This window comes from Equus asinus, chromosome 14, assembly GCF_041296235.1.
Source record: "Equus asinus isolate D_3611 breed Donkey chromosome 14, EquAss-T2T_v2, whole genome shotgun sequence".
Lineage (NCBI taxonomy): Eukaryota > Metazoa > Chordata > Mammalia > Perissodactyla > Equidae > Equus > Equus asinus.
The window spans coordinates 38,317,338-38,343,925 of NC_091803.1; the positions used below are offsets into that span (position 1 = coordinate 38,317,338).

General features: G+C 42.0%; 2 protein-coding genes across 3 annotated transcripts in view; both read right to left on the reverse strand.

Annotated features, from left to right (window-relative positions):
• The window catches only part of MRTFB (myocardin related transcription factor B), a 256,408-nt gene extending 248,082 nt beyond the window's left edge, over positions 1-8,326 (reverse strand). Inside the window, exon 1 of one of the 2 annotated variants that reach the window (XM_070484897.1) lies at positions 8,184-8,326. The gene's annotated coding sequence lies outside the window, so the exon portion shown is untranslated. The remainder of the gene's footprint in view (positions 1-8,183) is intronic. The other variant, XM_070484902.1, reaches the window with a different exon arrangement.
• The window catches only part of ERCC4 (ERCC excision repair 4, endonuclease catalytic subunit), a 66,857-nt gene that overhangs the window by 25,186 nt on the left and 15,083 nt on the right, over positions 1-26,588 (reverse strand). The window contains exons 9-11 of the mRNA XM_014866340.3: positions 25,455-25,547; positions 19,155-19,267; positions 8,184-17,056 (exon numbers count right to left, since the gene is read on the reverse strand). Coding sequence (XP_014721826.1) covers positions 16,323-17,056; positions 19,155-19,267; positions 25,455-25,547 — 940 coding nt within the window. The 3' untranslated portion in view covers positions 8,184-16,322. The remainder of the gene's footprint in view (positions 1-8,183; positions 17,057-19,154; positions 19,268-25,454; positions 25,548-26,588) is intronic.

Consider the following 26,588-nt stretch of genomic DNA (forward strand, 5'->3'; position numbering starts at 1 on the left):
TGTGAGGGAAGAGAATATATAGGTTGTATTTACCATCTGGGAAACAAATGAATACAGAAGTCCCAACGTTGCTTCCTATTGTGGTCTCCCCCAGGTGGCCTCAGGCCCAACTGGAGGAGGGACTCACCCACAGGTTTTCCCCAAGCAGTTGTGGGGCCTGGGTCAAGAGTACAAAAGGAGGCCCATAGACCATATGGCCAAAGTATTTAAAAGCTATAAGTCAAACAAACCATGTTTAAAAAAACGGTTATACTTCTACCTTGACGAATATACCTTCATAACCATGTGAGAAACCGAGTTGGGATTTAGAAATCTCCCAGGCTCCCTGGCGTTCTGAGATATTATTGGGTGGTGTAAGGACAGTTGAAGGCCCTTTCCCTAAAGGCTCCTGGCTCCGTCCTACATCATAACGGGCCTCGTGGGAACAGTGTGAACACTCCTGCCCTCATGTCCGGGCTTTGTCCACCTTCCACACATCAGTCATCCTTGGTCACTCCTTGGGCCTAGGAGTGCAAACGCCTGCAGTGCTGTCTACCCTGGGACAATGGACCTGGGAAAGAGACCCACACAGACCCTGGGTGCAGGTGAGGCCCATTTGGGTAGAAGGCAGGGGGCACAGTGTCCAGTCACCCAGGACCCCAGAATTCCCAACCCAAATGGTCCTGCACCCACTTGCAGGGCCTTTCTCCTTGGTCTTGTGGTCTCCTCACCTGTTGGGGAGGAGTGTGGTCAAAGACAGACAGTGCACGGCCCTGTGAAGCAAAGGCAGAAGCCACCCTTGCCTGGGTTTAAGGGTGGTGCCCCTTAGCAGTTTGTCATGTTGCAAAAAAGGATCCAACTCGACAGCACACTGAAGACAAATGGATACTTGATCAGTAGCTTTGTGGGACATCGAGAAAGGAGCCACATTACAAACCACAGCAGACACTATTAGACACCTCATTCCCTTCCCCCGAGTTCTTTCCTGCTTTTGCCTCAAACCTCTAAAAAACAAGATTTCTTTACTGAGAACAATCTAGCTTTAACCTTTCTTCCCCAGCAAAGAAAAAAAAAAAGCCAAATAATCATCTGTCAATCCACAAGCATGTCTGGGTGGATGTAGTGAGGTCTAATGACTTCTCTCTTCCCTCTAAGCATCATGTCACACTATTTACCCAGGAAAACAAGTAGAGGATAGTGGTGGTAATGGGATAGAGGCAATGGGTAGTTTTGCTACTAAAAAATGAAACAAAACTTTTTCCCTCCATTTTGTAACCCTTAAACAGAACAGAAAATGGAATACAACTATATAATAAAAGAACGATGTAACATACTAAGTATAGCTTAATTCCACAAATCACAAATGCAAGGATAGTTCGATATTAGAAAATTTATGGACTCATCACATTAATGGTCAAAGAAGAAAACCATATCAGCTAAAAGGATCAAATCTCTCTCTTCCTACAATACTTCTGTTACACTGGAGAGAGACAGAGTTTCCACATGAAAAATAATAAATCAAGAGTCTATAAAATAGCTAATGGGTCAAAGAATGGAGGCATTTTTACCATAGCAGGATAAGACAAGAATGCCTGGTATTCCAACTCAACACATTCTAAAATTCTTGAAGTTCTGGCCAAAGTGGGGCACACTCTGAGTTTGACTAGAACCTGACCATAAGAGATTCTGTATTTGACTTGCCTGATATTTAAGAATTTTTAATTCATTTCCAACATTTAAAAGGCTTATAGATTTCACATTTAAAAAATGATCTTTGGTGTATCTTTTTAAAAAATCTGACCATCTGTCAACAGTAGGCGCAATTCCCAAATGGCAGAAATTGGCTAGAGCTAGGAACTTTCCCCTTTAGACAAGACCTATGCTGTCTCATTGGCTGAAGGCCTCACCTGGCCCAATTCACTTCTTTATGTTACTTGCCTGGGCCCCATGGGCATCTGAATTCCTGAACCCATGCTGTAAGATAAGAAATAGAAAAAGAGGTATAAATATTGAAACGGGGACAAAATTTTCATTGTTAGTTTCAAATGAACTGATGGCCTATCTGTAATTCCAAAAGAATCAACTGAAAAACCGTTAAAATGAATAAGAGTTCTGTAAGATGGTCAATTACAAAATCCATAAAAATTAATACAGTAGGGGTGGGGAGAGGGAAGAGAGACCATTCACAGTCATAATTTGCAACAACAGACACCTTTGAATAACTGGGCAAGAAATGCGCAGGATTTACATGAATTGAACTACAAAATACCACTAATGGCTTCAACCCAAGTAAAGTAAAACACACCATTTTCCTAATATTGTAAGGATGTCCATTATTACCAAAATAACATAAATGTAATGTAATTCCAATAAAAATCTAAACATAACTTTTCTTGGAAACTTGATCAAAAAAGTCTTAAATATTCATCTAGAGGAATAAGAGCCTGAGGATAGCCAGGTAGCCTATACACATTTCACAAAGCATAGTAATAGGGAAGTAACTGTCCAACAAATTACTAAAATTTATTACAAAATGTTAATTAACAAAATATGATTATAGGAGCAGTCAACATAACAGGAACAGAATTGAAAGCACAGAAACATATCCAAGTGTAAACATAAATACAGTTTAAGACAAAGGTGCAAATTCAAATCAGCAGGTAAACAAACATTTTTCAACAAACAGTGTTAGGGAAGTAGCTAAAGATTTTGAAAAAAGTTAGCTCCATATCTCACATCACAAACGGATATAAGTTTTTGACGGAACAGAGATTTAAACGTAAAAACTGAAACAAGATTAGCAGAAGAAAATCTAGGTGGATTTTACACATTCTCAAATGAAAAAGGAATTTTTAAAATACTGAAAGATTTGACAACATATAAAATTTTAAAAAAATCGGAAAGGCAGAAGCATAGAAAAAAAGGCAAAGACAAATTTAGAAAAATATTTGCAATATTTATGAAGCTCGTTAAAACCCCTTAACAGATACGATTCTTACAAATAAAGAAGAGAAAGAACATTTGCTAGAGAAAAGGGGAAATGACAGCAACAGGCAACTCACACACACACACAGAGACAGAGAGAGAGAGCAAGAACACACACTCAAAAACAAATGGCCAAGAAACATATGCAGACATTTAACCTCAATAGTAATTGAAGAAATACAAATTAAAGTAATGAAATGGCATGTGAACTTAGTGTATTGATGGTAAAAGCACAATGATAATATTCTTAGCAAGAGCGTGGGAAAACAGGCTCTATTCTGCTCATGTGAATATAAACTGATAAAAGCTTTTTGGAGAGCAATTTACCTGTATATATATCTATATATCTATATATCTATATCTATATATATCAAAAAGTTAAACAGGGCCTGGCCTGGTGGCATATTGGTTGAGTTGGTGCATTCCGCTTCAGAGGCCTGGGGTTTGCCCATTTGGATCCTGGCACGGATCTATGCACCACTTCTCAAGCCATGCTGTGGCACGCGTCTCACATATAAAATACAGGAAGATGGGAGCAGATGTTAGCTCAGGGCCAGTCTTCCTCAGCAAAAAGAGGAGGATTGGTGGTGGATGTTAGCTCAGGGCCAATCTTCCTCCAAAACAAAAAGTTAAAAAACGTTCTTACTCTTTGATTAGGAATTCCTACTTATCAAAATGTATCCTGAGAACATTATCATGGATGTGCACAAAGGTTTAGCGTAAAAGATACTCATTTCATCATTGCTTCTAATAGGGAACAATTGGAAATGTGAGCGTCCGTGGTATAGAACCAGTTTAATAAAGCCCTGGGCTAATATGAGCCTATGAGAGCGCCAGCCAGCATCCATTCAGATTGGCTGGTGGCTGTGATGCTCACCTGACGAATATTTTAGATTTCACCCACACAAGGAAATACTCTGTATCACTCAAATAATGAGGTAGAAGAACACTGATCACGCTGACAAACTGAGCAGCACATAAGACAAAAAACTTACAGAATAGCATATACAGGTTACGCTCATAGCTCATATAGCACATAAGATTCCATTCTAAATGAAAGATAGAAGTAAGTAAAGACAGAAAAATGTCTAGGACACACATCAAAATGCTAGAAATGATATCTCTGGTTAGTAAAATTAGATAACCTTTTTGCTTATCCTTATTTTTTCGTAATATTGCACAAGATTCCAAGTATAATTTCTTTAACAGCAGTTCATTGTTTTTTTAAGGTAACGGTTAACCCTGGTAGCGGCCACTCCTGGGTCAAGGACGGTACCATCTGGAAAGTGTCCATGGCCCGGGTCAGGGTACTGGAGGCAGGATAAAGGGTTATGGCCTTTCAGGAGAACGAGATATGTGTGTACCAGGAGATGTGCAAATGAGCATCTACAGAAAAAAACCTGAGTGACGGGGTTATGGTTTTTCTTTTCTTTTCTACATTCTTCTTCATAGTCCAAGTTTGAGGAGATTAGGTTATAACCCAGGGAAAAAAATACATTACAACCAATAAATATTGTAAAAGCCTACCAAGGCTATAAGTCCCACCAGGGCCTGCCTTGCCCTGCCAACCCCTCATATTTCATCCCCCAGGTTGCTGTGCACCAGTGCCTGGACTTCCCATCTCTACTTTCACAAGTTTCTTCTGCCAGGACAGCCTTTTCATCTTTAGTATAAAATACAGACAAACGTCTTTTAGATATTGAGGTAGCAAAAGATTTATTAAACAATTTCTTAAAAGACTTCCTAAATAAGAGGCATTAGTTATAAAAGAAAATATTAATACATTTTACTACATTAAGAAATTTTATTCAACAGATACCTTAAAGAAAGTGCAAAGAAGTACAACAAACAAAGGATTAGCACTGAGAATACATTAAGTACTCCTTTAATAAGAAGAGCACAAACAGCTGTAAAAACGGGCAAAGAACAAGAACAGACGCTCTGAGAAGAAGAAAGGAGACATCTTTGGCTAATCACATACAAGGAGATGCTCAGCATCGAAGGTGAAAATGCCCATCAGGACCACAATGAGGTACTATTTTACGTACAGTCAATCAGCAAAAATTAAAAAGTCTGACAATACTAAGTGTTGGAGAGGGTGTGGATCCTTCAGTTCTCATACAGTGATGCAAGAGTAAAGCGGCACAACCACTTCAGCTGAAGGTGAGCACATATATATTACCTAACTCCACAATCTCACTCCTAGGAATGTACTCAGGAGAAATGTTTGCACACATAGGTACAAGAATGTTCATCAAAGTGCTATGACTACATCAAGAATCTGTGAACAACCCGAATGACCAGTAACAAGAGGGCTGCTGAGTCAACTATGCTGTGTTCATATAATTAAATGTTATAGAGGAGCGAAAAAAATGAGTGACAGCAACGTGCAATATGAATCTTAACAATATCAGCCCTAAAAAATTACATACAACATGACATCTCTTCTATAAAGTTAAGAACAACATATATACACACATACACTTTTTGGAATGCATTGAAGACATATAAGAAACAACGAGAATAGATAAAAATGAAAGCAAGGGAATAGTGAACACAATTCAGGACAAGGGTTCACACTGGCTTGGGAGGAGCAGAGACATAGGGTGGGGGGTAATCTATAGGGTTAAATATAGGTTATAATCTTACTTTCAAGGTTCTAGCTTTTGTTTTTGGGATGGCAGCTTCATGAGTACTTTCTGCATTATTAAAAATAGACTAAATAAAAGCAGGTCATGCCTAGATCAATGAGGAGTGTGTTTCCTGAACCAAAGATTATGATTACTCCAAGTCTGTGTGGCAGTGGCCCACAAAAAAAACCTATGTTAAAAGTTAGAATAAGATAAGGGAAGCAAGATTATGAATGAGAGGAAGCACGGGAAGCCTGAATCTGGACGACGGGTTGAAGATTCCGTTTGGAGGGACCGATCAGTGGTTTGGAGCCTCTCCTAAAAGCCACGTTACAAAGACATACCTGAACCGCTCTAAGGAGTACCTTAAACCAACCTACCTGGAGAATGTCTTTCCTCTTATAAAAATGCTCTCCCATTTCAAAAGCGCCCTCTGATACCACTCAGTGGAACCAGTGAGCTGCGTGAAGACCCCGAGAAATGGAGGACCGGGGCTCCTCAGCTTCTCAAGGCAACTAAACTATCTCCTCTGCTTGAAAGACACGTCTCCTGCTATCTTATTCCTACAAGGCATTAAATGTGAAATAAGGCCTTGCTTGGCAGCTTGCCACAAAGGATACTTTTACAACGTCTGAAACCCATGCTCATGGCACCCCAGAACTCTGTAATGCATATCACAGTGCTTTGAAAGTTTGGTCATTTCCAGGCAATGAGCATTTTTTTAAAAAAATATAAGTAATACTTTACTGTAATTCCATTATTACAAATACAAAAGCTGGCTCTGCTTTTCAGGCTCTTGAAGATCTGGAAAAACAACAACCTGTAACTCCAAACCATGGGCTGTGTGCTACTGTTCTGGCACACAGTAGGTGCTTCATGAATGTCTGTTGAGTAAACTGGCATTGTTTTCCAAATAATAATTTTGAAGACCCAAGATTTCAAGAGAAAACACCTATTGAGTGAAATATCCTTCCTACAGATTGTATTTATATAGCAAAAAATGATCTAAAAGTACAAATGTAGTCGGGGGGTACGTCAAAAGAATAATTGAGATTTGGGACTGTCTTGGGAAATTAAGGACACAGACAGCCATTATTTGTGAGATCAGCCACTGTGGCAGGGACATACTTTCGAAGTATATACAGAATCCAGGGAGTCAGAAAATAACACACACACACACGCACACACACAAACACAGCTGTAAGGACAGCAACTAAGAGATTCGGAGATTAAGACAAAGCCCTCCTACATTAATGAGGTTTTTGTTAAGATGACAGTCAAATTCTCCAAATCACTTTGATGTGTACATCAAATTCATTCATGGAAAGACTGCAGCAGGACCAGACATATGGAAAAATGAAAGAGATAGTGAAGACCTTTCCCATACGCTTAGCAGCCAAGAGAACGTATTGGCAAGAGAATATCTATAGCAAGAAGAAAAAGTCACTCCTGTCCACTAAGTCACTCCTATTATCCGAAGGGAGAAAACAATCACATACTTTTCAGAAGAAGATCATAAGCAAGCCCATGCACACACACATGTTCATATTTTCCCAACTGAGGTCGTTTACATTCAAAAGAATCTGGGCCACCCCTCCCTTCATCGCCGCTCCTTCTTTGAATAGCCCCACCTGCCAAACCACTTCATTCTTTTTGCCGTCTAAGCACATCTGTGTTCATTTCCCCCTAAGTTAACTCGCTTGCGCGTTTGCTGGTTTCCAGGTGTCGAGTCATTTCACATGTGCCGGCTCTGCAGGCACAGCCCATCCGCCAAGCTCTTGAGTGCAGGCCTGCTATTGGCTTGACCCGACTTGTATTCCCTGAAATAGAAGGCACCTGGGGCGTAAACAGATGTCTCCAGTCTGTGGCTGGCGGGGACGGGGTGCGGCAGGTACATTAAAGGTGCCTCTTCTCCCCTTTGCTGCCCAACATCGCCCTCCCTACTCCAAATTTGTTGCCAATCTGTGACTTATATGCCTAGCCCTACTGCCTTCATTTAGTAAAAATAAGTAACTCAGCTACCAACACACTCTCTGGGAGCACAGCAGCATCAGATGACAGGACATCATCATCTTCAGGCATGTACCTACTCCTTGAATTTGCACCCAGATCCAAAGCAAGCAGGGACATGGCTGGGGAAGTGGGCGTGGTCCACGGACCTTCACGATAAATCACAATAGAAGTGGGTTGGCCAGGTTTTTTTCCTCTCACTAAACTGTTAAGTGGATTTACCTCTTCTTAAAGATCTTTTAAGTATAATTTACATAAAATAGATTGCTCATCCCTAAAGCGCACCCTTGGATGATAACTGACAGATAGGTATGTGCTATGAAACCACCGCCGTAAGATGCCGAACATTTCTATCAACTCCACATGGCTTTCTTTGTGGGTATGGCCAGTTTTTATCTTCAGCTTGGAAGGCTTTTGGGGTTTGAGGGAATTTGAGCTCACCTAGAAGCCCAGGGTTACCATGGGGTCACTGACATTATTTATGAAATCGGTAGCACTCCCCCTCCAATCCACCTCTTCCGCAAGGAAAAAACCCCCCTCTGACACAACAAAAGCCTTGCGACTTCCAGCCTGACTCACCCTCGGTCCTGGGGCGCGTCCGCGGGCTCTGATAAGAGGCAGTCAATCTGTCCTCGGTTTGTTTATAATGAGTCATGCTGGAAATCAGGCAGCTACTTTTTTTCTCTCCCGTGTCATGGTTAGGCAAGAATCAGAGGCAGATACACCCCCATTCAAGTGCAGTCATCCTTAAAGCGTCCAGCGACTCCAGCGTAGCTGGTTTAGGACCTGTAACTCAATGGGGACCCCTACCGATGGAGACAAGCAGCGCCACATCTTGGAGTTGAGGTCTGCCTTCCCACACTCCAAGGAGATCTTAGCCAGTTATGGATTTGCAAGAGGAATAGGATGAAGCAGCCGTTTTCCGTGTATCCTCTCCACACCCCACCCCCCTTGCCCAATTATTAGTGACATACTGGGGCGTGAGTCACACCTTTCAGCCCTTGCCCACACTGGAGCAATTAACCGCATAATTGCTTCAAGGATGAACCTTCCCCAGCTGCAACCCGCCCTCGTGGTAGAGCCCCAGGCTGTGAGCCAACAGTCTTCAGTGGCATGAATCGTGAAGGCTTTAAAATGCCCAAGTTGCGATTCTTTTAGCCAATGCCTTCTTGTCCCCGCTTTAACATTCCTACACACAAGTCCTGATGGGAGCATGGGGAATGGTTCAATTAGAATTAATGTCATGATCAAGTCAACATCAAGGAGATTTATCTGCTGTTTCAATGTATTGCGGCAAAGTGCTCTGTTTTGAGAACAAATCACCATAGCAACTCTGCCGCCCCGGTTACGGTAAGCTCAGTACACCAAAATAAAAATCCTTACCAAGTCTCGGAGTTGGCTAGTGAGAACTGCTGAACATCGACTTTCAGTTTCCAGATGACATTAGCCAGCACATATTTTGGTTTCATAAATCACTGCAAAGGATGCTTTAAATAATAATAAAACTATACAGCCAGTTTACAAACAGAGGGGTTCTAGGCCATTCCCTTTGCCAGCTGAAACACCAGCAGACCTCACTGCCAAACAGCAGCGTTTTGTTGTCAAAATAGAAGGCTCCAGAAAAGGGCTGTTCCTTATTGTGGCTTGCCAGTTCCGTTCCAAGTTGGGGGGACATGATACTATAAAGGCTGGCTTTTAAGCATACAATACAAAAACAGGTTTTCTGTAGGTGTGAAAAGAAGAAAAGCAAAATTGCTCTTTTTTCCTTCCACCCCCAGGACCCACAGCACTGGGTTTCAGTTCCATTAATTGTCTCTCTCCAGCATCTCCCTTCTCTCACTCTACTCTCTTCCTTCCTGCTGATCACCAACAAAGGCACCTTTGCCATGTCGTGTACTTTCTCTTTTCTTCATCTGCACAGCCCCACTGGGGCTCCCCAGAACCACCATCCAGGATGACCAGAGCACTCTGCAGTGTCGCATCCTGAGGCCACCAGTGTTGCTCTCTCCTGCTTTTGATTCTGGTGGCTGCATGATTCAGAATCTTCTTCTGTCTCCTCTGTCTTCTCACCTGCTAAATTTAGGCATTTTGTAAAGTTCCGTCTGCTTCCTATTTCTTTGCTTTAGCCATTTATTTGGATGTCTTCAATTCTCACTTCTATGCAGATGTCTGCTACATCCTAAACTAAGACTGTCAGCCTGTTGGCTCTTTCAGCACCAACCTGATCAAAACTGAACTTAATCTTCCTCCCCATGTAACCAGTCTTTCTCCAGACTCTTTCTGCTAATGGCACCATCATTTCCTGAGCCTTGGATTAAAGGCGAGGTGTTATTTTGACTCTTCCTAGGCATGTATTTTCTTTCTCATATTCCACAGACTGTCCTTCTTTGATGCTTCTCCACTTTATGTCCTTCTTCCCAGTTCCAAAGCTATAATCTTAGTTCTGGCTCTCCTCGCCTGTTGCTCAGACTGTTACAACTGCTTCTAAATGGTCTTTCCACCTCGAGTCCGCCCTTCTAGGTGGCAAGGGATCAAAGTAGGCTCTGGAGCTGGAGTCCCATCTCTGCCATTGGCTTCCATGGTGACTTCAACTTCTTAATCTCTCAGAGTCTGTCTCCTCATCTACTTCAGGGTGTGCGGATCGAATGGGGTACACACACAAGGTCTCTGGTACCTTGGAAGTGCTCCATTAACATTAGCTCCTTTCCATCTCAAACTCGCTGCTGCCAGACCAAAGTTTTAAAACAGACTTCTTGATCCCGTCCTTCCCTTACTCAATGATTCGTTTTTCTACTGAAATAAGAACAAACCCCTCAAGCCTAGCACATCAGAGGCCCCTACAATACGGCCCCAGGTGACATTTTTATTATTCTACTCGCTCACGTTCTGTCTTTGTTTGACTTCTCTTCACTGTAAGACTGGATGCCCCTTGACTGGCGTGGACTGTTACAGCATCGAACCCAGAGAGAGCGCTCTGCCCTGCGCAAGAGACGCCTTATGCCAAACACAAGCCTGCTTAGTCACGCTTGTCTGTCTACTCAACTGTCTCCTTCCCTCAGCTTCTGTTGGGCGGCACCCTTCCCAGAAACAAAGTTGCACAGGAAGCAAATCTCTTACTCAGTGGAGGACATTCTCTCATTGACACCAAATTCCGGAGCTCGTAATTATAGCAAAAAGTGTCCCCAAATATCGTCATCTGAAATATACTGTGCCACCATTTCATCAGACCCGGTTTATGCACTATTTTCATGAACTCCAGGAAATTCCCTTGGTTCAAATCACAAGTTGATTTTGCTTACCTGTCGCCCAGGTCCTCGGGGAGCAGCGTTCTTTGGATGTAGATATTTTCACCATGCAAGCAGATCCTTGGGAACACCTAAAATTCTTTCTCATTCATGAATCAATCTCTTTAACAAGCATAGCCAAAGGCTACACAGAAAAGGAACTCATTTAATATTCAGTTGAGCTTTGTAAACAGAATGAGAAACAGGGGTCCACTGAGCCAGCGTCTGAAAATGAGTCCATGGTTCTTAAATATTTGATCAATTTCTAGTTTTTAATATTAACATCTTAGTAGCAAAGTATAGTTCTTAAATATATATGCATATATGTGCACACGCATATTATCCATTTTCTAGTTTACAAGGTTTAACTTTAGGATGAATGAGGCTGGAAATATGGTTTTATCATCATATGGGAGCTCATGTTGGCAATACCATATGCAAAGGACAATTTTTAAGAAGTTAAAAACATGATTCCATACAGATAGAAAAAAACCAGAAGTCAAAGATTTTATTTGATTCAATTAATGAGGAAACCGGTAAGATATTAAGACTAATTCAAAAGAAAATTCAAGGACCCAGAGATTTATAGTCGGTTAAAGGAATGCAGGAAGAAATTTGCCAGCAAACACATGCAAACCTGTTCAATGTCCCACTAGGCAGTAACCTTTGAGATGCCACCAGACAAGAATCACTTGTATTGCTCTTGAGTTTTCACAAGTTAAACCTCTACTCTTACAAAGTTGCAAAACAGCCTTCCTGATCAGTCAGCAAAAGGTATGCTGCCGCAGATCAGGTAATCTGCAGGCAGCACAGGCCCCTGGACATCACCCAGCTCTACACAGAAAAGGTGCTCAGTACTCCTTTGGTTTCCCCCAAGTTTTGTATACCTGCTCTTGACACTATTAACTAAGGGAGGCATGGAAACAAACCAATTTTCTTTTTCTATGACATATTTGTAATTAGATCTATGAAAGTGGACATAAACCAGTTTCCCACTGTCTCCCCCCACCACTCGCTGCCAGTGTCTCATCGTGGGCTCCAGAGTCAGACTGCTTGGGTTCAAATCACGGTTCCATCATCTACTGCTGGGTGAACTTGGGCAAATTACTTACCCTCTCTGTGCCTCAGTTTCACCAATATAAAAGAGGATTTTAAGTGATAGTATATGGCTTTGTGATGAGAGTTAAACGAGATAATGCATAAGTGCTCAGTAAATTTGAGTCATAGTACTTCTACTAAGAAAGGGTTAATTATTCTACCAGAGTTTTATTCTGACATTAAAACATTTTGAGAAATAATCTGTTTTATGCTTTGTTAAAAAGGGGTTCAGTTCTACATTTTAAAGCAGAAGCAAAAATAATTAAATCACCAAAATGAGTCAATTAGTAAACTAATAGTTAAGCTCATTTAAGAGATTACAATAAATTCTAGAAGTGTCAAAAGGATAATTCACGTCTCTCAACTTTGATGTTAAAGGAACAAAAATGTATGAATCAGGGGCCGCAGGAAATTAATCTTTGTTAAGATGTCCCAGGCACTGTGCCCACCACGCATTGATTAGGTGTCAACAAATGAGTATTTCCAGAAGAATAGTTTTTTTCTCCCTCTTTAAAGAGACATGCTACAAAATAAAAAGCAGTAAAGGAAAATAACCAAGAGAAAAATACGCCAAAGCCTTAGAAAGTGGGTTTTACCAAATAAGTCAAATGCAGAAGCAGTGGTTCAAAGAGTAGTTTAGCTTTAATCACTTCTTCTGCACGACAAAAAGAAAACAAACGAAATAGTCTCTGGATTGTAAATTATATTTAACCAAGATGTTGGTGAACACAGTGGACTGGGAATACACGCCCTTTCACTATACACTGTTACTTTTACTTTGCCCACAGAATGCTGAGGAAAATACTGAATAAATACACACTTCATTAAAAACACACACATAAGTCTGTTACAAATCGATAGAAATCAGTTACATCTCCCCCGATCCAGATTTTGGCTTACATACTCTTAAGTGAAAAAACAACAGTGGTGGAGGTCACCACAAACCTGTGGATGGGGATGGTAAATGAAGTCGTGAAGCTCAGAATCGGACAGGAAACAGCTATAAACTGAAATAGAGAGGAAAATAATGAAGAAAAATGACAACTCGTGTCGTCTGGATACATTTTCATACACTCAAGACTGAGAAAAGAATTTTCTGAAAATGTTGGTTTTTAAGAACACATTTCTAGGTTAAACTGAAGACAAAAGAGAAGGGAATTTCCCTAAAAAAGTTTCCTGAGACAAAGGAAAATCAAATGATGCTTGAAAAACAAAAGCAGAGACTAATAATGCCCGTCCCTCGCCCTCCACCTCCTTCTCCAGATTTGCTTCCGCGGGGGTTTCCTGCGGAAGGCCGTTTATGAATTCTAGGCTCTCTATCTCAACAGGACCAACTCTAGACTTAACCTCTGCGTCCCAACGGGTTGAAGAGTGGGACAATTATTTCCAGGCCCTCATGAGCTGGGAACTGCATCACGGATGTACTCAAACACATGCAGACACACAGTCTGCTAGGCCTCAGCTTGAAGAAACAGTAACTGATTGCCAAAAGGATATTATTTACAGCCACTATTAAAAATGACTTCTCCTTGTCTAATTTTAAGGGAATATCAAGAGAGGCACTATGATTTAAGCCAACAAACAAAACTGAAAACGATTTCTCACAATATTTCATATGCTCAATCTTTGTGCAAAAGACTTGTAAAAATAGAATGATATTGCATTTTAAAAAAAGGTTTTAAAAAAGCTAAGCATGAGTTCATAACCAAACTGGACGTTTACTATTTTGAAAGAAAAAGGCAAAGTTCACAAAATGATGTTAGAAAATAAAGTGCTACATCAATTTTGCAACTGTGTGCATTTCTAGTTCGTCTGCCAAAGATTCTTAGATTGTAAAAATCTGTCAAAGAACTTGATAAAAGTAAATACGTGACCATTGTATTGAAGGCCTTCCACGACTGGAGACACATTAAAGTCTATTTATTTACTTGAAAGAGGAAGTGGCAGTGAGAGCCTTTCATCTATAATGACCATTTGAGAATTCATCAGAAACTATCGCTCGTAATTCAGACACACACGAGATGGTGCACCTGTCTTCAACAGTGAAGTGGATACAACAGTAAATAACAGAATTTGCGAGTCAGAGGACACGGGTTGCTAAATATAGTTAAGACTTACCTACATTGTACTAGATAACAAGGACTGTTTAAAACGATAGTTTTAAGAAGAGCTTATTTTTGAAAACTTAACTTGGAGTGAAACTTATCAAAGAATGCGCTATGTTAGGATTTTCCTTTTATGTAATCAAAGAACAATAAAAGGCAGGTGGAATTATACAAGAAGGAAAAAAATAGAAATTACGTACCTCAAGCAGAAGTGCTAGAACAATTATAATAACCATTACTATTTGAGAAGTGGCATGTCTATTTTAATGTACTTTTAACTATGACTGAACTCTTAAATAAATATATACCAAAGTGAAGGTTAACATATGCACCCGACATTTTTGTTTTCTATTCTTAAGGGTGTATTTTTAACCCTGGGACAAAATGAGTAGCGGAAATCTTTATTCTACCCAAACTAATCTTTGTTTCTTGCCTTCTCTACTCTCCAAATCACTGTACAGAGTTTGATGATAACCAGTATGGATCCTTGAGATCCTTCAAAAATTCATTCTCACAGTTCCCTTGTATAGAGCTCAAAACTCACATATACTTTAACAGCATTAACATATGTTAATATACCAAGAAATCAAGACATGAGTGCAAGAGGTTCAGTTTGGGTGACACTTGAAAGCACTTTTGTGAGAGTTGAGACCATTTTGTGTTAGAAGGTCCACTGACTACTCTGAGTTCAAACAGTGTGACAGACACAAAACACAGCTGACACGGATGAAACGTGACACCACACGATATGGCTGGCAGAATCGATGTCTATGTCAGCTCTTGAGGTAGGAAATTCACTACTGATTACTAAAAACACAAAGAATACCTAAGTTAATCATGTTTAAATATAAAAGTTTAAAAACTGCACAAAGATGCTATGGATGTCCTGTATGTACACTTCAGTAAAAAGCTAAACTAAATTAATCAGAAGGACGTTTAGAATGAGATTGTTTTCATTACAGATTTTAAAGTATTTCTTTAGAATTGTTATATATTCTAAGCATTGATCTTCCATTTACTTACAATCCTTTTATTTCAACTCAAGAAAGGAAAACCCAATCTTAGAAACTTTGTGGGCCACTCATTGGCTTGTACTCGTGTCCTCACACCGAGATGCAAGGAGGCACAGGAAGCGAGAAGGGGAGAGTCAAGAGGGATGAATTGATGCTGCATTTCGAGAGGATATGGTGCTGGTGGTCTTAGGAGACGTGAAGAGAGGCTGGGAAATGAGGAAGTCTTCAGACTCTGTAACTAGCCATCCGGGCTTAGAGATCTCTGGGATTTAGGCGGTTAAGTATCTGTAGAAACTAAGAATTCTAAGGGCCCTTCATCTACATCATTAAATTCTGAAAATAGGTAATTCATTTTATGTTTTAAAAATATTGGTTTTAGGGGCTGGCCTGGTGGTGTAGTGGTTAAATTCGTGTGCTCTGATTTGGCAGCCTGGGGTTCACCGTTTCGGATCCCGGGTGGGGACCTAGCACCGCTTATCGAGCCATGCTCTGGCAGCATCCCACATGAAATACAGGAAGATTGGCACAGACATTAGCTCAGTGACAATCTTCCTCAAGCAAAAAGAGGAAGACTGGCAACAGATGTTAGCTTAGGGCCAATCTTCCTCACAGGAAAAAAAAAATCTAGTTTTGAACAATCAAGTTATAGTATATGCTACATACACTCAGGTGATTAGAAAATTAATCAGCCAGTTTTAGAGGTGGCTGTCTTAAGTTGGTAGCAGGCAGTCTCCGTGAATTTTCCTCAGAGGCAGACAGGTGGAAGACGCATATAGTTGAGGAAATGTGGTGGCGAGAACTGGTCAGGAAGGGCAGAGAGACATTTCCTTCGCAGGGTTCCAGGGGAACACGATTGTGTGTTTTATCAGTTTGTGTAGGAAACATATATTTCCGCTTTTTGCAAAAATGGCCTTCTAGAAACGCTTGTAGACACTTTACCTGGTCCTAACGTGCCTCATTTAAAAATGAGCGTATTAAACCTGGCATGGACAGCGCAGGGAGGGAGGAGAGCTGTCAAGGGAAAGTCAGAACGAGGCCTCAAAGCAGAGCTCAGAGAGGAATCTTGCCTTCTGCTCCGCTGACCTGGGAGGAAGACTGCACAATCATTCAAAGCATGGACGAGAATGAAATACTGAACTAATAATGAGTAATGACCTATTCATGCTGGCAAAGAGCAGCTGAAAAGCAGTCACGGCATCAGAGAACAGCCACTGTGGTTCACTTTTTCATTTTCCCCTTAGACACAACCTCTGCATACGAGGTGTGAATGAAGTCGTAAAGCTGCTTGGCATTTGCGGCATTGCCCAGAACACCTGCGAGCTGGTCCTGTGACAGGCTCGCTAACTCTGCGATGTTCTTAACATGGTTCATCAGGGAGCGGCAGTTTTTGGCATTGACCCCTGGCATTTTTAACAAGAAGTCTTGGGGGCCGGGATTGTATTTTTCTGACTCCGGGAGTGTTTCGGAATCTGCGGTAACAGCCATGGCTGTTGCGGCATCAGGCTGTGGCTTATTTTGTTTCAGCTCCTCGAATAGCTCGGCAGATACGTGAGGGGAGGGACACCAGAGAATCCGCAGTCTGGGGAAGTGAAGGGTCAGGAGAGTGAGCTTGGAACTAATGTCGTTGCTGGAGATCTCGTGATATAAGGCACCTCGGGAAGTGAGAGAGAAAGGCTTACTGGGGTCAAACTCGATCAGCAGCACCGGCCGCTTGTAGTAGCGGGACATGGCGATGCACTGGCTGTAGAGGCGGCCGCTATTTAGAGAGCCAATCAGATCACTGATGCTCTTGCGCTCCACGCACATCTCTGGAGTCAGGATGTAATCGCCCACCTCTAAAGTCACGGGTTCAATGTCGATGCCCCGTCGATGCAGCAGGGATGGGAGTTCACTTCGAAACTCACGCATATCCACGATGATGCTTTGCTGTGTACCATTCTGTTCCTGGCCACCTGTTAAGAAAGGGCAGCATTTTAAGTAATGTCACTGAGGAAGAACTCTCAAAGATGTAATATAACAATTAAGTTTAAATAGATGTTTCAGTTGTTAACCTCTGATGCACGGTTACATAATACAAGCTATTATTCCACATTTTCTCTATTTTCAAAAGCATGTATTTACAAAGTAAATAGAGGCCATTTCCTTTAACCTAAATGGAGCTAATGGAAAGTTAGAGTCTGTCGGTAGTTCCTTACTTAGAATGACTGACAAAGACCAGCATTTGCCATTATCTGCCCTCTGTAGTTGTCTCTATAGCCCCTTAGCGTTGCACTGATCACATTTTACTGCTCATCATCTTCCCAATTCCTAGGACAGGACCTGGCACAGAGCAGATGCTTAAAAATGCTCGTTGAATAAATAGCCTTATGAGCTGTTGTGAAAAACTTTGGAGCTTTTAGTGCTTGTATCAATGAGTCCAAGAGGGAAAAATGGAAGACGCTGGGAAAAACAAGAATATCCCAGAACAGAGCTGCTTCTCCCATTCTAAGGTGCATACGAATTGCCGGGGATTGAGTTAAAAAGCAGACTTTGTATTCACTAGGTCCGGGACAGGTCTAAGACTGCGTTTTTAACAAGTTCCCAGGTGACGCTAATGCTGCTGGCTTAAGGACTACACTTTCAAGGATCCAGGGCTGTCATAGGCAGGACAAGGGCCCCCTAAAGGTGTCCATGTCCTAACCCTGGAACCTGTAAATATGTTACTTTACACGGCAAAGGGGCTTCGCAAATATGATTAAACTAAGGATCTCAAGATTGGGAGATTTTTCTGGATCATCCATGTAGGTCCACGAGTCTTTACGAGTGAAAGAGGGAAGCAGGAAGGTCAGAGTCAGAGCTGCTGGCTTTGAAGGTGGAAGGGGCCAGGAGCCGAGGAACGCAGGCAACCTCCAGAAGCCAGGAAAGGCAAGGAAGGGAATTCTCCCCTGGACCCTCCAGGAGGAAGGCAGCCCTGCCAACACCTTCATTTTGTCCAGTGAGACCCATTTGGACTTCAGAATGCTAAGATAATAAATATGTGCTGTTTTAAGCCACTAAGTTTGTGCCAAGTTGCTACAGCAGCCACAGGAAACTAACACAAGCGCTTAGAGGACTGAACTCGAAAGGCCAGGCTTCTGTGAATAGCTTTGTGTGCGATACCTACATGCCCAAATCTATCTTCCTTCATACTGCTTGACATTCTGTAGTTGGGCATGAAATGTCACCAACTTATCTGAGTTAATAAGAACTTTCTTCAACAAAGGCATGGATGCCCTGAGGCAGTGTTTCTCGAAGTATGGTCCAAGGACCACTTCCATCAGAAGGCCCTGAGATGCTGACCCCATTTCAGATCGACTGCATCAGAATTTCTATGGACTGAGGCCATGAATCCACAGTTTTAAGGAGCATCTGAGGTTATTCTTAAGTATATTAAGTTCTGGAACCCACTGCTCTAACTGTGCTTGACCCCACTATCGGTTCAACCAACTCAGTCATGTTGCTTTTCTTATGCCGCCACAGGGAAATGTGGACCTGGGGAGTGGGAAGATGGTTACTCCTGGGTCACGGTGCACTTGGCATTCAGCAGGTCTCGGTGGGCCACCACTGTTCAGATACTGCACAGCAGTGACAGTAGCACACAGCTGGGATCTGGAGAAGTACCAGGAAGGACGGAAGAATGCAGAAGTGGGAGTGTACTCCAACAACTCCTGCCTGTTTATCTGTGAGTTAAACTGGCTTCTTCAGGGTGAGATAAGAACTTAATCACCATTTAAAAAAGTTTCTTTGCAAAAGTACATTCCGAGTTTCAAGCAACCACATTTACAAGCCACGCTGGAATGTAACTAACTTCCAAGCGGGGGTGCAGAGAACACAACCCTGTTTATTTTACAGATGAGGAGTCTTAGATCCAGGAGCGACATGGTTAATAAACGGCAGAGCTGGACTACGGTATGGGAGCAGACATCCCTCTTTCAGAGTTCGCTGAGAAAAACCAGTCCTCTGCAGAGAAGCTGTGGACCCTGGCGGCCTCCTTGACAGGCAGTCAGAGCGCCTGGCAAGAGCAGGACTCACCTGCTTTACGAGTGTCGGTGGGAACGCCTGTAGACACGGAGCCTCTTACCAGGTCTAGGTTTGTTTCATCTCTGCCTTCTCTTTCTTCAGGGACGACCATGCTAGCCTTCTCCCTGGGAAGAAAAACAACTAAACATTTTTTGAACTAATTTCAAAATTCCAGATTTTAATCGTCTGTAAATTATAACACAGAAGATGATCTACATGACTGCAGTGGTAAAAGAGAATACTAGGAATACATTAGATGTAAATATGCACAGACAAGCGATGGGTAAAGGAAGCAGAAAGAATTTCTTGATTGGGTACTATTTCCAATCTCCCCGAGTTAAAAAAGCTGTGGTTTATTTTCTCTTCTGTATGGCCTTCAAGCACTCTGAGGTATGAAATAAGCATGTAAAAAATGCCACAGAGAGATTATTGAGACTTTTTATGAGAACATGCTAAACATGTTATTGAGCATTAAAAAGAATTAAAATAATTTATTTTCCAATATTTCCAGATTAATCATAAATAGAGATGGTTAAAAATCAATGATTAAAAAAATGAAAACATGTATGACAGACCTTTGGTTTAAAAAACTCCAGGGAGGCCACATTAAACACTCTCAATTTTAACAGAAAATCAAGGTTAACATAAGAAAGCAAATTTCCGGGGCTGGCCCCGTGGCCGAGTGGTTAAGTTCGCACGCTCCGCTGCAAGCGGCCCAGTGTTTCGTTGGTTCGAATCCTGGGCGCGGACATGGCACTGCTCATCAGACCACGCTGAGGCAGCGTCCCACATACCACAACAAGAAGAACCCACAACGAAGAATATACAACTATGTACCAGGGGGCTTTGGGGAGAAAAAGGAAATAATAAAATCTTTAAAAAAAAAAAAAAAAAAAAAAGAAAGCAAATTTCCAACAGCGATTGAAATAAAAAAATCAACATCTCAGGTTATGTGGTAGAGCAGCATTGATTCGCTCGATTGTGCATTTATTTAAAAGCATTTACAGAGCGTTCCCAGGTGCTGTGCCGGGTACTTTGGATATAAAGATGGTTACGCAATAATTCCTGCCTTCCAGGTAGCTCAGTACCTTATACCTGGTAGGTCGACAGGACTGTCCGATCAGAACTAAGATTTGTGATCAGGAACTACATCGTGACAAGATTCTCAGTAACTAAAGAAAGAGTAAGGCTGGTTTGCCACAGTCTTATTTTTCAAAACCAGTAAAGTGTGTTACAATCAATTCATGAAACAGCAAGTACTATGTGTCCATTCGTGCTTGGTGTGACAGCAAAATTGTATAAGGCTGGTCTCTTCCCTCGCAGGGCTTGCAACTGAGTCAGGGACACAAAGCAAGCACGAAAACCAACTGCGGAACTGACAAACTGCAGTGAAGGAGCCCAGAGTGAGGCGAAACAGAAGAGGAGTCTTCAATATTAACCGATAATTTCAATAAAGGTTAAAACAACAAAGATTTTCCAGTTAAGGGAAACAAAACCAAAAGGACCAATTCTCCACCCTCTCTGGATAAACGATGCTTGAGAGTAGGGTACCACTAAAAATACCACTGAAGAACAAAAATTACAACTTTACACTCTATACTATTTGAAACAATATACGAACGCAGAGTTATTATTAGTACAACATTTTATAAATAGATCACAAGGGGGCAGACAGTAGTTCCAGTCCCATTTTTCCTCATTACTCTCAATACTGGTGTCAAGAGTTGCCTGTTGAAAAATCCTTTGCAATGATAATGCTCTGGCAGCCACTCGTTACTGCTCCATGACAGCTACTAGACTCTAGTTGAGGACAATGGGCAAACCATGCAAAAAATTATTGTTCTTAAATTTTCTTTCTCTTTTACGTTTGGGATTAATATTGGGGATTTTGCCCCCTCTTTATTTCCACTTACTTTACTGGCTAAGCTACATATCACACATGGGGGCACCCCAATTTCCTGCTTAATCTGTAATCTGTGAGTGGCTGTACAACACGGTAGGTTAGAATGCAGATTCTGGGTCCATATTTTGTGGATTTGAAACCACTTTCTGGCTGTGTGACCTTAGGTAAGATGGCTCTGTCCCTCAATTTCATCTGTAAAAGGGGAATACTAGAACCCACCTTAAAAGACTATTATGAGGATTACGTAATATATGGAAGGCACTCAGAATAGTGTCTGGCACATGAGCATTACATGAATGGTAGCTGTTATTACAAGTGTACTTCTTAGAATGTGGTACTCTCATCCCCTAATTATCCATGGTTATGCTAAAAAACGGGAGATTTACTTTCAAATAATTCCATAACTGTTCTACCACAAAATGTTATAACTGCAAACTGAATCTGAGAAAAAATATACTCCTGAAATGAAACCTGGGTTGTGAAGAAAATATTAAGTGTTCCCAACCAGTAATATTTAACTGAAATTTGCCATAATTATAAATATTCAGTCCCTTGCTTTTAACATTTAGCATAATTATTCAAGTTACTCTATGTGATAGACACAAAGTAATAATTTAAAAATTCAGATTCTCATTTCCACTTAAAGTAGTGAGGTTTCTTATTTTTGCTTCAACATCTTCAACGATATTTAAATAGCTCGTATAACATGGTAATACACGGAGGAAAACTAGAACTCTTCAAATGGGTATTTATTCAAGCCCTCATACTAACCCATTTTGTGGTCATATTTTCTAACTGTAAAACTTCAAATAATTTTACCCCCTCCTTTGAAAAGCAGTGACCTCTCCAAAACTATGTATCCTCAGAATGTTATTACTAATTTTTCTTCCCAGGGAGCACTTTATCATCAATCCTCAGAAGCGTAATCTTTTTTCTCTTTACTTGTAATCTACTGATCTTTAGTCCAGCCACGCACTCCTTTCGCTGCCAGTTCCCCTGATTCATTCCTTTCTGGTTATTTTAAATAGTAGCACTGCGTTTGTTCTTACAACCTCACCCATGGAGGTCCTGGCAAAAGCACGTTATCTTATTCTCACATTAAATTTTCTCTAAGTACGGGCTCAGCGCAAAGGCTCTTGCAGCAATGCACCTCACGTAGGTTTGCTTTTCAAAACAAACATTCTCAAATTCCCCAAGTTTTCTGGGAAAGTAAATATCTCAGGATTCTAAATGGTGTAACTATCTGATTGTTGTGTAATGTGGGGAGATCTAACTTACAATAAGCAGACAATCACCACTGAGTTTAGAAAATTTGCCAGATCATAGATAAAATTATATTAAAATCTGGTATGGAAATTATTGTATAGATTGAAATGTAGGAGACAGCCGTATTCCAGGTTCTGCTGAGTGCGGTTTCCAGGACATGCCAGGTACCCACACTTTGTCACCGAGCCCTTTGATGTGTGGCATCACTTACATAAACCAGGAACGGCACAAGGTCCCCAGTACCTTGCTACAATCTACCGAAAGTACTCTTTCCAGTTCAGGTTCCCTGATGGACTGGGGAACAGCAGCCGCGTGAAGGAGGCCTGGACCATAACGACCCACCTTCTTAGGTGCCTTCCTCCCCATGCTCTCCCAGGCTCCTTTGGCTACACCACTGTGCAGGAAAGGGTTAACTTGGCAGGCCTGGGCTGCTCACTCTGCAGGATCCCAAAAAGGCCTGTCTCCTCAGGACTGGCCCTTGCCCAGCTTCTGGGAAATGACCTCTGAGCCCCTGGGATATTCTGCCTGATAAGAGGGTTTTTGTATGCCTGAGGCATGCGGCCACACAGCACCAGTTTGATCAGGTGGTTTATGCTAACAATGTGATTTACGGTGAATACCTGTTTTGTTCTGCGGGGCTGGAGTCTGTCACCAGGGTATTCTGTGTCTACATGACTGATCCCCAAGAAAAACGCTGGACCCCAAGGCTTGGGTGAGCTTTCCTATGGCCAACACTTTGTGTGTGCTGTCAGACACTGCTGCTGGGAGAAGGAAGCATGTCCGCGTGACCCCACTGGCGGAGGACACTGGAAGCTTACGTCTGGTTTTTCCTGGACTTTGCCCCACAGGTTCTTCCCTTTTGCTGATCTGTATCTTTTCTCCGTAATAAACCGTAACTGTGAGTCTCCCAGTTTTTCTGACTCCCGTGGGTCCTTCTAGAGAATCATCAAGCTCGAGGGTCCTCTTGGGGAGCCTCAACACGAACACTGAAAACCTAACTGAATTCTTTCGGCTCTGTGAGCTCATTTGTAATTCCGCAGCAACTGCTTTAACCAGAGGAGCCTTAGGCAAAGGAGGTTTTAAAAAGAGTGAAGGAACGGTTAGGACGTGCTGACCACACCCAGCATCACCAATCCTTTGATTCCATTTCCTAAAGCTCTCTCAAAGGTGTCCCTTTCTCTCCATCACCCTAATCTTGGCTAGCACCTGTTCTTATCAGACAGCTGCAAGAGCCTCATGACTGGTGTCCCAGCTCCATCCAGTCCTCAGTTTGATGCCAGAGAGAGCCTTTAACAATATACTCATGTCACTTTCCCACTCAGAACTCTTCAGCACTGTCTTACTGCCTTTAGAGTCAAGTCCTAAATCCTTAACACGCCTCTGTACCGGAGCCTTCACACACACCCTTGTTCAACACAACCCGTGTCCACCCCGTCTCCTCAGCAACCACCACATTCTTTAGTCTCAGCTAAATGTCACTTCTCCAGCCATCCTGCTCCCCGGCACTGGGTTAGGACTCTGACATACTCCCTGATTACACTCTTTCCTTTCACCTCTGCAGCCAGCAGCACTCTGCACACGTCTATTTATTATAATATTCGTAATCACTTAATATTTGTCTTTTCCACCAGAGGATAAGCTCTGGGAGGGCAGAGGCTTTTTCTGCAGCACTGTCACTTCAGCACTTTGATATCAGCACAGGGCTTGGCGCATAATAGATACTCAGTAAATCCCCGTGGACTGTTTGAGTCTGGCGAGAGTGAAGGTCAAGAAGACAGACAGGTGCTAAAAGCTTTGGACAAGAAGAGGTGGCCTGTATAATACTTGGTTCGTTACAACACTTTCTGAACTATTTTTTCAAAAAACATATATACACACATATACCATACAAACCACCCCACGGAGCACATGAACAGAGAATGTTTCCCGTAGGCTGAAAGGACTGACCGATAACTGTATGACTAGGAGCTGGGAGAATCCATGGTCAAGGCGTGTCACAGATACAGAGGGTTTGAAGGGAAAGGGTGGGAAGTGCCCCAGCACCGTGCTCAGCCCCTCCACGGAGACTCCCCGGCACTGATTCAGTGAGCACCGGGGTCCAGGAAGGCATGCCCTGGACCAACTGGGGCATGTATATATTTTACGCATAGACTGAGAGCCCACAGCCACTGCTGGAGGACAGTTGTCCCTTCCGAAATTCCGTCTAGGGTCCTGGCAGGCTAACTGCCACTAAAATGATTTCTGCCCTCTCGCTGCCACTGATACATGGCCACCGTCTGAGGCTCGGCAGGCTGGTCTGGTCCAGTCATACTCAGTCCAGCCTTTTCTCGGGCTCAGCCCAAGGAAGCCCCACCCAGCCCCTGCCCTGGCTTCTGAGGCCCCTTAGAGATCACCTGGTCCATCTTCCCTCACCAAGCTGCAATCTCCTTGACAACGTCCCTGGTGAGAGGTTATCAGATTCTTCAAACAGTTGCAGGAGTAAGAGGTAGCTATCCAGTTTGTGAACCTCGCACTGAGAACCATTTTCCTTATGTTAAACTGAAGAGCGTTTTCTATTGGATTTGGAACATTACCAGACACTCACTCTCAAAAACATACACATATGTTCAGACAAACATCACACCTTTTAAAAAATATTTTCCTAGAGTGATTCTATTGATGGTGATCTGAACCGACTGGGTCATAAAAACATTTCCCAGTAAAGGGCAAGTCATCCAGGCAGAGACAATGGCAATTTTACAAGGAGGAAAAAAAATCATAATTCAAAGGGAAGGGAAAAATCTTGTGCTGTCGGGGAGGGAAGAGGGAGCTTTACTAACGTGTTTCTTAGAGAAGCAGTGTTTGGATTATATTTCTGGTGTTTTACGTTATATTTCTTTACAAACAGAAAAGCAGCTTTCTTCACATTTCTAATATTCCGTTAAACCACTGCAAAGCAAGTGGAGATGGTGGAAAAGAGACGGGAAGAGAAAAGGGAAATGTGTGCTGGGGATGAATCAGACCACAGGCTCATCTTGATGGCATCCTCCCCAACCCCTTCCCCTTTCCGTCTTTCCAGAGGCTCTGAGATACGCCCCCATCCAGAGAAGCCTCTGGATCTGGAAAGGCCTTTGACACTTTCATACTCATCTTCTATGTATTACCTGATGAGTTTTTCAAAAGCTTCCTTTTCTTTCCGCAAGGCAGTGAGGTACCGTTGTTCCTCGGTTGAACCTCCGTATATAAGAAAGTAAACCCTGCGAGTGAAGACAGAACCCTTTTAGGCTGCAAAATCATAAATTTTAATCCCTGAAAGGAAGAACACAGCATTTGAAATCAGCAACCTACCCTGCTCAAATAATAAATATTTGACTAAGAATAAAAGGTTCCATTAATCACATACTAAAATTAAGCTGCCTAACCCCACCTGGGAAAGGTCTCATTACCACACGGGTTTTTTTTTTTTTCTTTCACCAAAAGGAGGAACAGAAGTTAGGTAAACACTGAAATATAACTAGAAGGATAGAGTAATTCTTTCCTCATAACTATAAACAAATCAGAAAACACAAAATCTTAGCGGCTTCTCTTTTTTCAATTTTTTCTTTGCACCTCTGCCAAACAATCGTTTAAAAAGTTGGATGAGAGTTATAAAAACCAGCTCATGAAAGTTCATGTTAGTAAAAAATAAACAAATGAAATCTATATGACCTTTATCTTCACGAGCGACTTCTCAGTTTTTTTATTCACGTCTTAAGAGAACCGAGTCATCACACATTTTATATAAACACATGGACACAGAGGACACACGGATTCTATCAGGCTCCTCCAGAAATCATTTGATATATTCTTTTCTCTTAGAGAAGGCCTGCTTTTCCATCTTCTTTGTTTCTGAGAAGCTGAATTAAGTACCTCCTCTGTCCCTTCTCTTCACCTTCTATCAGAGGTATTTTCCTTTTTAGCTCTCAAAGTTTCTTTTAGACTTCATCTTCCCAGAATGATATGTCTCTGAAGCATGGACAGGGAAAAGACCATTGGACATGAGTCCCGAGACATCAGCTCTCCCACAAATGTGCCACATGGTCAAGGGCAAGTCACTGACTTTCTGGGCCTCAGTTTCCCACTGATAGAGCAAGCGGCTGAACTCCCAGGGCCCTTCTGACTCTGATATTTTGTTTCCAAATATCACACTCTCCTATTTGCAGGCAACAAAGACTTTGGAGCACACAAGCTATCTACGAAGTTGATCAATGGCAAAGTATGAAAAATTTACCAGCCTATAATTATTTTACCAGCTTCAT